Source organism: Haliotis cracherodii, unplaced genomic scaffold, assembly GCF_022045235.1.
Source record: "Haliotis cracherodii isolate W230 unplaced genomic scaffold, xgHalCrac1.p SCAF_8, whole genome shotgun sequence".
Taxonomy (NCBI): domain Eukaryota; kingdom Metazoa; phylum Mollusca; class Gastropoda; order Lepetellida; family Haliotidae; genus Haliotis; species Haliotis cracherodii.
Window position 1 is genome coordinate 51,414,837 of NW_027266341.1, and position 16,136 is coordinate 51,430,972.

At 42.6% G+C, this 16,136-nt stretch overlaps 1 protein-coding gene across 1 annotated transcript in view; it reads right to left on the reverse strand.

The window, feature by feature from the left end:
• LOC139450041 (carbonic anhydrase-related protein 10-like) overlaps nucleotides 1–16,136 on the reverse strand; it is a 129,654-nt gene that overhangs the window by 14,319 nt on the left and 99,199 nt on the right. Inside the window, exon 4 of the mRNA XM_071231673.1 lies at nucleotides 2,331–2,519. Coding sequence (XP_071087774.1) covers nucleotides 2,331–2,519 — 189 coding nt within the window. The remainder of the gene's footprint in view (nucleotides 1–2,330; nucleotides 2,520–16,136) is intronic.

The window sequence follows — 16,136 nt, forward strand, 5'->3', positions numbered from 1 at the left end:
GGGAAGACGCTTTTTAGAGTAATCACATTAGACCGAGGACTAGGCTTCCTGGCTTGATTCATTCGGCTAATAGAATTGTTCTCTTACCAAGTCAGATGACTTCTTAGCTGTTTCAGGAGGTATGGACTTTAATTGATTTAAAAAGTAATCTAAACTTTACATACCCTCTCAGAGGACTCTGTTCATGCAATTTGTCAGCGTATTTTTTCTCTTTTTTTTTTAGATATTCTGGCATGATCTCTAAATGATGCAATTTGCAAATATTGCTGATACATCCGTCACTGTCAGTGTTTTACTGTTTCATTGGATCTTATTCACGCAGGGTGAATGGCATCGACCAGAATGAATGCACCGCTATTTAGTAAAGGAGAGTCGAGCAGTGATTTCTGGTTTCGTAATCGCATTGAACCATATGCCCCCCCCCCCTCCTCCCTTCCAGAAAATATAGATACAATTCGGCATTATCTTTGAGGTCAATAATAGAAGGTAACAACTCGGTAAATATATTCTCCAAAACGTGAGTAGGTAACATTTTGGCATATGTTTTCTTAGACAATCGTTAAAGAATTACAATGAAAGAATTCGTCATATATATATAGACATCCGTTGTTAAGGAAAAAGGTGGGCATATATATTATCTTAGACATCCTTTATAGAGGTAACAATTCGGCAAACATTTTTTAAGACGCACTCGTAGAATCCAAAAACTCGGGGTATATATTAATTAGACCCGCCACTCACATTTTTTCGAAGTGTATGTTTGTTGCCTAACGCCGCACTCAGAAATAATCCTTATACATGACGGCGGCCTGTAAACGATTGAATCTGGGCCAGACAATCCAGTGATTGATAATAAGAGCAATGGTCCATGCCGTCGGGGTACGATGCTGCGGTGTCAACCGAGTCACCCGCATTGACCACCCGATGCAATTCAGTAAGTTTCATTGAATGATGAGGTGTGAAGTCTCCATCTAAGGGTAAAATTATGGGGTTAAAAGATTACTTTTTTTGACAAAATGTCACAGCCCCTTTCGGATATCAAATGGTCGACCCCTAGCCATCGTTGCTTTATAACACGAAGCTCGTCTTTTCTGAACGAGGATACTAAGTTACTCTCTCAGCGGTTGTAGTGAGTGAGTGAGTTGGGTTTAACGCCGCTTTTAACAGTATTCCAGTTATATCACGGCGTGTCAGCTTAATGTTGGAGGAAAGCCCGAAGTGATGCAGGTCTCAGACGTTTGTCACTTCAGTGAAACCCAAGAGCACGAGTATGGTGCTGACAAACCTAGAAACATAATCTGGGCGAACCAAGATTCGAACCCACAATCATAGGTTTCTGGCGTGCCCAAGGGAAGCAACTCTACACAGCGAATCGCGGCGCCTTAGACGACTTGGCCAAGCGTGTCCCTCCTCCGAATGTATACCATGACATTACTGGAATAACCTATCCAGGACTTTGACTGTGTAAGTTGGCTTTAAAGCTTGGTTGTAAGCCAATTGTTTAATGCCATGCAATATGTATAAGATGTACATGCTCTAAAGCACCAAAGCATCTGAGAAATGCAGACGCCATAAGATGGAGTTGCTCGTCGGCATATTGCTCGGCATGAAGAGGAAATTCACCATTGGAAAATCGAAATCGAATCTCTCCTCAGACAGCTTGGTACAGAGGTTGCCATCCAGAGCAAAAAGACTTGACTAAGTATGTGTCATTAAGCTCCGATGTCCCGTGTCGCTACTTTTGCCATCAACCAGTTCTTTCTTGCCCAGATCAGTGATACAACGAGTGTAGTGCGTGAGTGAGTTTAGCTTAAGGCCCCCTTGAACAGTGTTCAAGTTATATCACGTTGTCTCAGCTTGATGTGGGAGGACAACCAAAAGTGATGCAGTTACAGAAACACTTCGGTAAAAACCCACGAGCACGGGAATGGCGCTGACAAACCTAGAAACATAATAGGAGCGAATCGGGATTCGAACCTAAAGTTTTCTGGCTTGGGATCATAATAAGGTCCCGTACGATATGAACCAATAATATTCCAGAGCCGATTCAATGAATTAATGACTCGTGAACTGTTTCACGTCACTGTTTAGGTGAGATGTTACCACGCCTTTCAGGTCAGCATTTTCTTTCTAGTGACCTTGACCTCTAAACCCATCACGTGCCTTAAGAATTCCCACAAGCCATGTGCGGGATACCCATAGCCGGATATCCTCTGATGTCCATAATCTGTCAGTACTTTCCAATACAAGAATCACCGGAGGCAGTTAAATATCGTCAAAACAATAAAGAAGTCTTAAACATTGCTTTCTAGTTATATAGCTGGACTTACCTCAGCTGGAAAGGATTTGCCATCGATTGTGTGTTCTGACCCCAGGTCATCCTCGGTGTGGAAGTGTATCCTGATCTGCTGGACCACATACTTGTAGGACAGCGGGCCCTCCGTCACGTTCACCTTGGGCGAGTTGTTGGCAACCTTCAGTGTGATGTCGTGGCCGTTGTTTTGTAGATGGCCATGTATCTGTTGTAAATCATAATTATGATAATAATAATAATGATGATGATGATGATAATAATAATAATAATTGTAGTAATCATATCCACAGAATCAACTTGAATGACATTATTTCAGTCACTCACTGGTCTTTGCGTGACATTAACTGTTGCGTGTATGCTGTTGCTCGAACACTGGAGGAGCCCCCTCCAGTTTACACAGACAATGAACCACAAAAGGGTAATAAACAAAATCAGCAAAAGAATAAGCGGTTCCAAATAAAACTAAATGAAACAAGGCAAGATATATCATGGGAAGAACATTGCTTGAAATTAAGTTCATCAGGACAATCAATGTCAAAACGAAAAATATCAATTTGGAAAAAGTAAAAACAAAATAAGACAAAAGAAAGACAAATGAGAAAATTCTAAATCAAATTCCCGATTTTCTGAAGGCAAAGTTAAAGGTTAAAGAAAAAGAAAGTGGGACACGAAAAATAAGTTTATAAACCAAAATAAACTGTTCAACTCTAGTGAAAATCAGTTTTACAGGCAGTTAAATGTAACCAATCGCATTGATGATAAAACATTGTTGTGTGTCATTACATCCGATTGCCTGAAAAATGTAATTAACAAGTCCAAATCTCATACGGCGCCAGGGCCAGTTGATATTCGAAACCGGTATTGGAAACTGTTCCCTTTTTTCCAAACACCATTACTTCAATGTTTAAATTCTCTTTGGGATACAGGGGATGTTCCGCCTTGGTTGTGCAATACTTTTCCCAAAGAAAGGTAAATCGACTGAAAAACGTCCGCCCTGTTAATTGTCTGAATACACAGTACAAAATATTAACAGGGTGTCTTACAGATCTTGTGTCATCATACTGCGCTTCAATGACATTTTTTACATGGAGCAGAAAGGAGACAGAAAGATATATTGGGGTTGTAAGGATAAACTGATAGTTAAGAAAATGATCGTTGAAGAGGCTAAATCTTACCACCGTAAGTTCTCAATGTGTTCGATAGACTGTAGAAAAGCGTATGATTCTGTACCTCTCGAATTGATTTTGAAGTCACTGGAATGTATTGACCACCCCGAGCAACTACTTGTTTTATTCAAGTTTTTAATGAACTGCTGGTCAACTCAAATTGAGATGTATTCGCAGGGGCAGATGGTGGAACCTATTTCTATCAGAAGAGTAATATTTCGGGGCTATTATTTCAGTCCTTTGCTTTTCTATTTGTCACTAAATCCTTTAAGCTCTTTGCTTTGCAAAGATGAAGGTTATCATCCTGGATCTCCTCAGCACAGATCCCCATCACCTCTTACTCTCCTTTACATGATAAATACAAAAATCTTTGGAATATGCAGCCTCAGACGTATCCAGGCTAACAAACCTGATCTTGTTCTTTTTGATAAATCCAATGAAATCATTTATATCATTGAATTTTCTGTCCCTTTTGACACTAATGCGATTGACAAGATTCAGGAAAAACATGGCAAATAAGCGGATCTCGCTTTCGAAATGTCACGCTTGCATCCCAAGTACCAAGTTGTCCGACTCCCCATTGTTCTCGGTTTGGTACATCCCAATCTATTGACTGACATTGGGAGAGTACCCGGGTATGCTACCAGGAATACAGCCCTTCTGACAATCTGGATAATGCAGAAGGCTGCAGTTTAGGGGAGTCTTCACATACTCAGAAAGGTTCTCGGTGGGTTCGAATAGGCAGCGCTTCCTGGGAGAAGTCCCATTCGCTGTTTGGGCTGCGTGTAAAGGGGGCAGGGGCCTTTTTTAAAATTATAATCTGTAAAAAATAATTATAATCCATATATAATGCGCCAAATTCCATTCACCAATTGAATGCTCATGGCACTATATTAATATTAACCCGGTCCTTGGATCAGTGTGCACTCTTTTTGTATTCTCGGCTCCCTGCGGAGTATACAATCCAAGCTTTCTGTGAGCCGCTGGAAGTTTAATACAGTCAAGTCGAACACGGTCACCCATCCAAGGACTCTCCGCCACCAACGTTGCTTAATTTCACTGATTTATGACCTGGACCCACAGGGCCCTGTGCAACCACAGTTGTAGACGTGTCTGTGAGGGGGGGAGTGTAACGTCGCTTTAGAATTACTCCAGCCGCATCACGGCGGATGGCTCTATAATCGGACTTCAATCAGTTTACAAATGTGGGGAATCGAACCCGAATCTTCGGTTTGTGTGAGTTTATCGCTCCTCTTAACAATATCACTAGATTTATCATGGCACGGGGAAAGTAAAGTGATACAGATCCACGTCAGAACATATGGATACATATGTGGTGAGTGCGTTTATCACCGCTTCAAATACATTTGAATGATATTACGGAGTGTTGTTGCACTCATAACAAGGATCAATTTTGTCGTCTCTTGTAACACGCTCAGTTCTTTTACCACCTTTTAAGACAATTGTTAACATTACCATAACAGCATCTAGCATGCGACAATATACCTAGTTTAGCTGAAAGTGGAGTTGCATAACTTCATTGCCGTTTTTCAACCAAGAACATAAAATAGCCGATGGCTTACGACAACAGCTACGGGAACAAATCGAACCAAAGGCTCTCGTGGTCGAAAATGTAAATGTGAAACAAAAATGCGCAACAGGTTCGTTTTCTTCTTTAATTAACTTTCAGATTTTAATATCTTGCAGCATATTGGAGCACAATACGTAAGTCATCATCTCCTTGGTGATCGCATCAATACTTACGCAACACATCAAATACAAAGTCTGAAAATGGATCAATCCACCGACACAAAGTGATATGAACGGCATGGGCCGAAGAACGAGGGGATTTCGACCCGAGGCTGATGCTGTTAACTGGTAGAGAAACGCATCTACAAGTCAAATCCCCCTTGTCTGATCAATTATTATAAGGTGTTTGTTTTCAAGGTTTTTATTCCGAATAACATACAGCTTGTAGTATATCCTGAGCTGTCGCCCTACAGGCCTGGGCGTGTTAACTCGCCCACCGGGGAAATCAGAACAAATGTATAGGCTTATAGAACTGCCACACTGTTTGAAGTTATGGCCGTCACCTCTCCCTGCGGACAGGTCTAACCGTTGCGTCCCTCCATGATACCGTGAGGTGGTGTTAGTAGTACCGATAGAGTCCACACATAAATTACAGTTTTGTACGATTGGGACTACTCAAACTGCCTGTCGAATGGTTTAGGATTTATTTGTTGAGAACACAAATCCAAATCTCATTGATGACGTTAGTGAATAATTCTTCTACATACCAAAGGGTTGAATTGATTCATAAAACAATTCACTCGTTTCTCCATGAGTGGGCGTTTTGTAATAAGCGTCGTGTCTACACAAGAGCATGGCTGCAGTCTTGCATAATGGTTTAACTACAACGTTAAAACAACGGCAAAGACTTTTCGCATAAACGATTGCAAGTGGTGCCTCGGTGGAGAGAATGTCCTCTTTTGTTCCAGGGAACCGAATACTAAGACACAGGCAATGTATTATGTATTGAATTGAATCCCATAGCTAGGTTCTGGCTTTGTTGCCATGGTTACCTTAGATTCCAGAAATTCAGCTCCAACGGTCTGACACTCTACGGTTCCTATAAACATTTGCAAATTCAACGAAAATACCGGGATGAAATAGTTACAGCACATAGCAGCATGATGTGTCATTTTCGTTTGTCAACATTAAAGAATACCAATTCTTCAATATTGATGTGTTCATGTGGACGGTTACTTAAATTTTCATCCGTTGGTTTATTTCAAGAAGTTTGAATACGTATTGATTTTCGAGGCCCTGCATGAAGTAACTACGTTTATAACTAACACGCTTTTAACGAACTGATGGATATAACAAACGTATTTGCCATTTGCTGTACATATGCGGTATATACTTATAACGAACTTCGGTTATAATGAAATATTTTTTTGATTTGACGTTTACGCGAAATACGGCTTTTCCATTGGACGAGAAGTCGGTCACATGACCGCGAAACTGACGTTCATTAGTTTATGAACGACACAATTTGACGTTCATACGTTTTTCACGAGACCGTGTTCTTGAAATGACGTAAACACTGACGGACTACTTCCACATTCCTGGGGAAACCCCTGGGAATTCCCTAGCACGAAAACATACATAAGCATTATTTCTGATCATTTAGAACCTTTAATCTTGGTCTCAGCATTTCAGTAAACACTGAGAAACGTAAGAGAGCTTGACTGCATGATTGTTCACGAATTTCCTCGCTACGGCCCATCCTAATGAACAAACGAAAAATTGCAATTGAGATGTTACCATCTCCGACGTTCATACAGTTTGGCCCTCACTCTATGAAGGTTCATACTCCAATGGACTCACACAAAGTGAAGGTCAATTCTTAAGCAAAATTAGTGGTCCCTTTGAGTTCGTTTATACCGTATTTTACTGTAGTTTTGAATTTCGGCTAAGCTTGTGTTATGACGTTGGTATTTGATGGATTGAATGTTGTAGAACTTTATTATCATACTGGATTAACTGGCGGTTTATTATTTTAACGTTGATGTAATAATACTAATGATAGCACTAGAAAGTATCGTATTGATAATGGTTAACAATATTAAACAAAATGGTATTTTGAGTAAAGGTTTCGTTATACTATCGGACAGTTACTATAACGGACGCAAAATTGATCTGTTTTAACCGTTATGCTAAAGCACTGTTCTTCTGTAATATCTAGTGAAATCATATTTTTTTCATCTTCAGGATACACAAAGACGGCGACGATATTACTGTTGGTTGGTTGGTTTGTTGTTTAACGCCGCACTCAGCAATATTCCAGCTATATGACGGCGATCTGTAAATAATCGAGTCTGGACCAGACGATCCAGTGATTGATATCATGAGCATCGATCCACGCAATTGGGATCGATGACATGCATCAACCAAGTCAGCGAGCCTGACCACCCGATCCCGTTAGTTGCCTTTTACGACAAGCATAATCTCGGGGTAGAATAGGTCTTCAGCAACCCATGCTTGTCGTAAAAAGCATGGGTTGCTGAAGACCTATTCTACCCCGGAATCTTCACGGGTCCGATGTTACTGTCTTCATACACTTCAATTAGAAAACACCATGTTTACAAATCAGCCTTGTCCTTTGTGTATTGAAGCGGAACCAGATTTGCTAGACGTTATTAAAACCCAGTCATAAACCTTCCAATGAAAACAACTTTTTAAATTAAATTACTCCAGGTTGAAAAAACTTCACTTGGAAACTTCAAATCATTTTGAATTTTTCTATGTAGCTCGTATGAACAATTTCAAAATTTTCCACGAGGACGTGTTACTAAATAAATAATAAGTTGTTTGTAGTCCTGATAGCTCATCAAAGGATTGGTTTGATGACTGAAGAATATAATGGCTGGGGGCGCTGAAGAATTAGTTTACTAATTTGAATATTCATTGGTTACGGAGGAAGTGAATGTCGACGGTCACTTGGGAGAAAGAAATATCCCATCTAATGGTTTCTGCACGCAACAACCTGGACGACATGGCTTCGTGAAATATGACTACGAAAGAAACGGTTAATACTGAATAACCCTCGACAAAACTTTTTTTTGTCAACTTTTTACAACAAATGAATTATTGAGGTAAAGGGAAGCGAAGTGATGGAGACACAGCTGAGATGGCTGATGTATGGGAAACTGATGCAAATGATGATACTCCTTTCTCTTGTTGCATCCTCGTATTCTACACACAATGATACTGAAAGTGACTCGTCCTGATCAGTTACAGGAGTATTAAGTTTTAATTACTGTTTGAAGAGGACTCATGATGCGTGCAGGACTAGCTCGACTTGTTCGGGTGAGGGGACATCATAGCTCAGTGCGTCCACTCGTCAGAGGATTGTTTGAAGGGTTGGACTGAACACACTGTGTGAGCGAAGAATGATACAACGATGTGATGGATGTTATAACTGACGATGGTGGAGTGAGCAGTTTGGTGAAACTGATGAACACCTGAATGGTGCTTCACACATAGTACCCATGTCGGGAATCGAACCCGGGTCTTCGGCGTGACGAGCGAACGCTTTAACCACAAGGCTTCCCAACCGCCCCGAACCAAAGATGAAAGTGTGCTCAAGTTGCGATAACTCACTGTGCAGTTTTCAGTATCATACCGCTCCCATGGGCTTCACCAAAGTGGTAAATGTCTAAATACAAGCGACAAATCCCTTTCCATGTTCATAAGAAAATGGGGCGGTCGGGTAGCCAAGTGGTTAAAGCGTTCGCTCGTCACGCCAAAGACCCAAGTTCGATTCCCGATATGGGTACAATGTGTGAAGCCTATTTCTGGTGTACCCCGCCGTGATATTGCTGGAATATTGCTAAGAAATCTCTGCCAAAAACAGAGTCGACTGTACGATGTTCAGGTGTTCAGGTGAGCGTATCCTGCCCCAACGATGGATTCATCGCAAACACATGCAAATTCAAGTCAATTGTTCCCTTTGAAAAAACACGGGAACAGATGGTACAAGTCAAAGTAGAGAACTGCATCGGACATCATTTTTGCATGCGTCAAATTTGGTAATGTCCTCAACATGTTTACCATACAACTTTTTGAAAGCTTTACTAAGACCTTGATTGTTGTAAGTTTCATCCAAGCGGCGACATCCAAATAACTTGCTCTCCAGGTGTCACATGGTCTTTATCGATGACCCGTGAAGACCCGGGTTAGAACTGGTCTTCAGCAACCCATGCTTGCCGTAAAAGACGACTATGCTTGTCGTATGAGGCGACTAATGGGATCGGGTGGTCAGGCTCGCTGACTTTGTTGATGCATGTCATCGTATACAAACTACGTTGATCGATGCTCATCAAGTCAATCACTGGATTGTCTGGTTCAGACTCGATTATTTACAGTATCGCCGTCAAATAGATGGAATATTGCTGAGTGCGGCGTTAAAAAAACAAGCAAACAAACTTTACCCTTGACTACCGATACGATGTAAACCGGTACAGTCCCGTCGTCCCAGGCGGTGCCGGCTCTCTCAGGCGTTCGGTTACCGCCTACACAGTATAAGATCGATGTCGTGGGAGTAGGTGCACCTCACACGGAATATAGAGGGAACTAGGAACGCTACAATGCATAAGTCATTGAAGGTTCAGTGACGCTACGGGTGATCACCGTCTTGTTTGCTATCGTCTTCAAATCGCAATAGCTGTAGACTGTTCATAATGCCATAAAGTCTTTGAAAGACATTTAGAAGTTGGAAGAACATGAAGGCATGAAGGCTTTACAGATAACAACTTCTTTATTGGCTGCTTTGTGTCCCCACCAATACCATACACAGTAAATCTCCTTTAACTGGAGGGGGCACGGGTGGCCCAGTTGTCCAAGGCGCCGCGATTCGCTGTGCAGAGTTGCGTCCCTTGGGCACGCCAGAAACCTATGATTGTGGGTTCGAATCCCAGTTCGCCCCGATTATGTTTCTAAGTTTGTCAGCACCATACCCGTGCTCGTGGGTTTCACCGAAGTGGTGAACGTCTGAGACCTGCATCACTTCGGGCTTTCCTCCCACATTAACCTGACACGCCGTGATATAACTGGAATACTGTTAAAAGCCGCGTTAAACTAAACTCACACACACCTTTAACTGGAAGACCTCTCGACCATCGGTTGTCCGTTTTGTCTGGTATCCGTAGACCGAGTCATGTCATATAAGACCATGGTGTACGTTGATAGGGATTTCGTCTGGGCCAAAATATCAAATCGTCTTAAACGATATTTCGAGTTAACGTAAACCCTGAAAGGATACCAACGAGGCCAACAAGTTACATCATTCTACACCATATATCAAGTTTAGACCATAGTTTTGGTAAGGATACTACTGATGCCAAGAACTTATATCGTCTTAAACGATATTACCAGTTATAGAGTTAGAGATAAGGTAGACCATATTTATGATAAGGATACCAGCGAGGCAAAAACCTTACATCACCTTAAACAATTTATTAAGTTGAAGTAGACCATATTTTGGATAAGGATACCAGCAGGCAAAAAGCTTACATCGTCATAAAGAATTTATTAAGTTGAAGAAAACCATATTTTTGTTAAGTATACCAGTCAGGTCAAAACCTTACGTCGTCTTAAACGATTTATCAAGTTAAAGTAGACCATATTTTGAATAAGGATACCAGAGAGGAAAAAGCTTACATCGTCTTAAACGATTTATCAAGTAAAAGTAGACCATATTTTGAATAAGGATACTAGAGAGAAAAAAGCTTACATCGTCTTAAACGATTTATCAAGTTAAAGTAGACCATATTTTGGATAAGGATACCAGAGAGAAAAAAGCTTACATCGTCTTAAACGATTTATCAAGTAAAAGTAGACCATATTTTGGATAAGGATACCAGAGAGAAAAAAGCTTACGTCGTCTTAAACGATTTATCAAGTAAAAGTAGACCATATTTTGGATAAGGATACTAGAGAGGAAAAAGCTTACATCGTCTTAAACGATTTATCAAGTTAAAGTAGACCATATTTTGGATAAGGATACCAGAGAGAAAAAAGCTTACGTCGTCTTAAACGATTTATCAAGTAAAAGTAGACCATATTTTGGATAAGGATACCAGAGAGAAAAAAGCTTACGTCGTCTTAAACGATTTATCAAGTTAAAGTAGACCATATTTTGGATAAGGATACCAGAGAGGAAAGAGCTTACATCATGTTAAACGATATTTCGAGTCACAGAGCTCGAGTTCGCGTTGACTAGAGTGTTGGTCTGGTTGCTGTCTGAGCTAAAAGGTTGCATCTTCTTTAATGAAATGTCGAATTAATACAGTTGAATGAACGAGGATTCAGCGTACGTTATATGCATCCAAAGAATCCCTCATCGTGTGTAATTTTAAGATTGAAATCTAACTCTGACTAACATATGCATATACATTTACACATCATGGCTTAAATACTTTTGTGGGTATATTGAAACCGCTCCCGATGTCTGGTAGATAAAGCGTTTGCCAGGAGATCGGAAGGTCGATGGTTCGATCCAAAAGTGGGCTAGCACTATAAAACCGGCATTAGCACGGACTAGTACAATCAGCTACACACACACGTGCATGCACGTCCCTATATGTGCAAAAGTCTTAACGCAACATTAAAAGCCATTTCACCTGACCATAAGCAAGACGCTGGTTTGATAACGACTTCTCTAATCATAACGGACTGTGACCACAGACTAGATCATACACTAATAGTTAAATACAAACCTCTACCTATAGTCCCTTTTGATATGTAATTGAGCTTGAAAATGCATTACAAGGCCAAGCTCCTTTTGTCAACCGGAGGGAGAGTCTGCAGATCAAAGGTTTTCCACATAGACCTTGCGTTGCCGTACGTCGCGGGCCGTGCAGTGGCCATGTACATGTTAAAGTTGCTCTAACCCATACACATTTCTTCAAAGTAACACAAGTTAATCACATTAGTTTTTGCTTTTAGACACTTCTTTCCAAGTAAAATATATCACACCTAATGGGCGTAGGGATTGAGAAGCTATAGACTACAAATACACACGGGAAACCTCAACGCGCAGTTACCTTTTTAAAAAACTGTTTTTGTCACCTAAACCTGAGCGATGAGCGTTAGACTAGGAGTGTCTAATTCTCGTTGGAGCCTCTCTTCATCCACGAGAATGAGCGAGACTCGGGAAGTATTGCTTCTAGACTCGCATGCGGCACGCAAGCTAAGATGCAACATCAATGTTTTATTAAGCTCGTCTGATGTCATTGGCCAATCTACATTTTCAAATGCTTAACTAAAGACTTCGTTGATGAACGAGCCTTAGTAAGGTGCCGAGCAAGGGCGATAACTCATCCGTGAATCTAGACGGGATTTTTCATGACAAAATCGCCGTCAGGAAAAAATACAGTGTTTGATTGTAAAAGAAGATGGATCTTAAAGTCGTTGGCCTGTTTTACATGGGCTTTCGCTCGCCGTTTATCCCATAAAAGAACGACATTTCTTTCACTCAAACGATAAAACCATCGCGGACGAAATACTGTTTGTTTCATGACTACCGATTTAGTACTATGGTGACGCTGTATGACTGTATAAAAGTGTCACGCAGTAGGGAAAGTGTTGGTGAGGAGATCAGGCATATAACTGAATCAAAGCATACAAGTAAAACATTCATTTCCAAGTTGTACAGTTTTTTTGGAGAAGATTTTCAGTCGTAATGGTGAGTTGAGGTTTAACGTCGCGTCCAAGGTTATTGCACTTATATAGTGACGTGCATGCACGTGTGTGTGTGTGGCTGCTTGTACTAGTCCGGACGGATGCCGATTTACAGTGCTAACTCACTGAGATACCATGCTGCAGTTTAACATGAATACCCCACTCAGATACCGTATACTGACTCTGAGCCGACCAGTCCTTGTTTTAGCCCCTTAATGCCGAGCGCCAGACAGGGTAACAACAAGTACCATCTTTTAACGCCTTTTGATATGACGCGGTCGGGGATCAAACCCGGAGCTTCCGCTCTCCGGGCGGACGCTCTACCATTAGACCACGGAGGCGGCCCAGTCGTAATGCATCTATCTAAGTGTTTAATCTTTCATTATTATTACAGTGAGTGGAAAACGCTGCTTTGAACAGTATTTCAGTTTGAGTTGTTAGGAAAGCTCAACATTCTAGAGATCTTGAATATGTACCATGTTGAGAAAATCCACGAGCACGTGTATGGTCCCTAGAAACATGATCAGACCGAACAGGGATTCGAACCCACGATCCGAGGTTTGTCCTACGCCTAAGGGATGCTTATCTTGAAAGCGAATTGTGGAAGGCGCCCTAATCGACCAGGCCTCTCGTGATCCTACCACTGTAGAGGATAACAATGGATTTATATGGCGCCTAACTTCTTACTTAAAGGTCGGGGGCTGACAGGTAAAGTTTGATACGTCCCTTGAGCAGGTATGTTTTTAGAAGTCAGAGGTATGGGGTCATTTGAGATTTTAAATTGAGTTTCAAAGCTTTAAACCTGCAACTGAGAAAAAACCAGCTTTGTTTCTGGTGATGTTGGTTTTCACAGTAATGACCGCAAAGGCTTGTTGACGCTCAAACTCATTCATATAAACTGTGCATATATATTACACACATAACGCAATCATGATTTCGGCGTGTTTAGGTTACCGTTACATTATTATGATGTCGCCTGCCTTAAGCTGCTGCTTCTGAATCTGTTGGGATGACGATGACTCGCGGCACATGATACCAACAAATGTTATCTCGGTCATGGTCAATTGAATGTGAAGCAATTACAGTAATGACAAGATGGCGGGATAGCTAAAGCATATAGATCGGGGGAACAAGGTTTGTCCGATTGAAATGTTCGGTGCCGTGTTTGGGTCAGCGGTCTCCGTGAGTTGTCACATGAAACTTTAATGAAATCACTCAGGGTGCCTGGTTAGAGTAAACATCAGAACTGGAACATGTATACTTATTTCAACCCGAGACCAATCTTCTCGATCCCGTCGGCCTGTTCCTAGTTAGTGCTGCACATTCCACCTCTGATGTGAGACGTGACGGCAGCAGCAGAAATAGGTATTCCAATCATGTATGGTGCGGGGGGGGGGGGGGGGGGGGGGGGGGGGACAGTGGAGGGGACTGAAAGAAGGGGAAGGTAGCTGGAGGGTAGGGGACAGGGGAGGGGACTGAAAGAAGGGGAACGTAGCTCGAGGGTAGAAGACATGGGAGGGGACTGAAAGAAGGGGAACGTAGTTCAAGGGTAGGGGGACAGGGGAGGGGACTGATAGAAGGGGATGATAGCTGGAGGGTAGGGGACAGGGGAGGGGACTGAAAGAAGGGGAAGGTAGCTGGAGGGTAGGGGACAGGGGAGGGGACTGAAAGAAGGGGAAGGTAGCTGGAGGGTAGGGGACAGGGGAGGGGACTGAAAGAAGGGGAAGGTAGCTGGAGGGTAGGGGACAGGGGAGGGGACTGAAAGAAGGGGAAGGTAGCTGGAGGGTAGGGGGGACTGGGGAGGGGACTGAAAGAAGGGGAAGGTAGCGGGAGGGTGGGGGACTGGGGAGATGGTTGAAAGAAGGGGAAGGTAGCGGGAGGGTGGGGGACAGGAGAGGGGACTGAAAGAAGGGGAAGGTAGCTGGAGGGTAGGGGGGACTGGGGAGGGGACTGAAAGAAGGGGAAGGTAGGTGGAGGGTAGGGGACAGGGGAGGGGACTGAAAGAAGGGGAAGGTAGAGGGAGGATCGGGAACTGGGGAGATGGTTGAAAGAAGGGGAAGGTAGCGGGAGGGTAGGGGACAGGGGAGGGGACTGAAAGAAGGGCAAGGTAGGTGGAGGGTAGGGGGGACTGGGGAGGGGACTGAAAGAAGGGGAAGGTAGAGGGAGGATCGGGGACTGGGGAGATGGTTGAAAGAAGGGGAAGGTAGCGGGAGGGTGGGGGACAGGAGAGGGGACTGAAAGAATGGGAAGGCAGCTGGAGGGTAGGTTGGACTGGGGAGGTGGTTGAAAGGGTATGCTTCGAATGTTGATGAGAGAGGATAAGCTCTATTATGATGGGACTAGGGTGTTTACAAGATAGACATTAAGATAGTTAGACATGGACCATGTATTTCTCGATTGGAACTGAATATATAAATATCCATTAAAAAGAACTCTTGCCCTTTGAAGCGTCTCTCATACACCCCTGCTTCAGAACGCCCCTTTATTATATAGCGGCCCGGCCTACATAACGTCCCTAAAAGCAGTCCCAGAGCGGTGGGGCGAGTCGTGAACCGCATGCTACCCTTACCCTCCTCCTCACGCCAACTTACTCCCCATCCGCATCCCTGGATCCCAGGGAAGATGCAATATGTATGAGACTATCCCCAAGACACGTATCCATTAAGAGTGAGTGAGTGAGTATGGTTGTACGCCGCTTTTAGCAATATTCCAGCAATATCACGGGGGGGGGGGGTACACCAGAAATGGGCTTCACATATTGTACCAATGTTGGGAATCGAACCCGCGTCTTCAGCGTGTATCCATTAAGAATTACGATTCTCATGTTTTACTGAGAAATACGCAGATTAATTTGATTGCTTGTATTGTTTCAAAGAATAGATGAACATGCCTCTAACTTTCTAACCCAAAGCCTCCACAGATGAAGAAAACGTTTAAGAAGTTGATTTCCCATCCCTGTTCACAACGTCTGCATCAAGCATTGTCTTAGAGCCTTCTAATGCCGCCCCTGGGGATACGATTGGATATGTCGGGGGGAATATTTTTTAAAGATACTGTCACGGTATTTGTCATTTTGTCATTGGTAATTGTTATTCATTTCTCTTGGGAATCAGGCAATCTCGGCTCCAATTTTTGTTACACGTTTCTTAAGTGGATTTCTTTGCGGTTTTCTTTCAATGTTTCTGTGTGACATAACGTTTCCATTAACTGAAACCGAACACTTTTCAATCTACACGGGAGTTGTGGTCAACCATACATTCCACACTCAAACCTGCATTGAGACGTTGTTCGCCCATACGTCTCCACTCACTCTGCATTGAAGATCATAATCAATCATTGACAATTCCGCCTACCGTGTACAGACTACTGCTTCACTTATATGTCTCCCGGCCCCTGTTCAAGTTTATGCG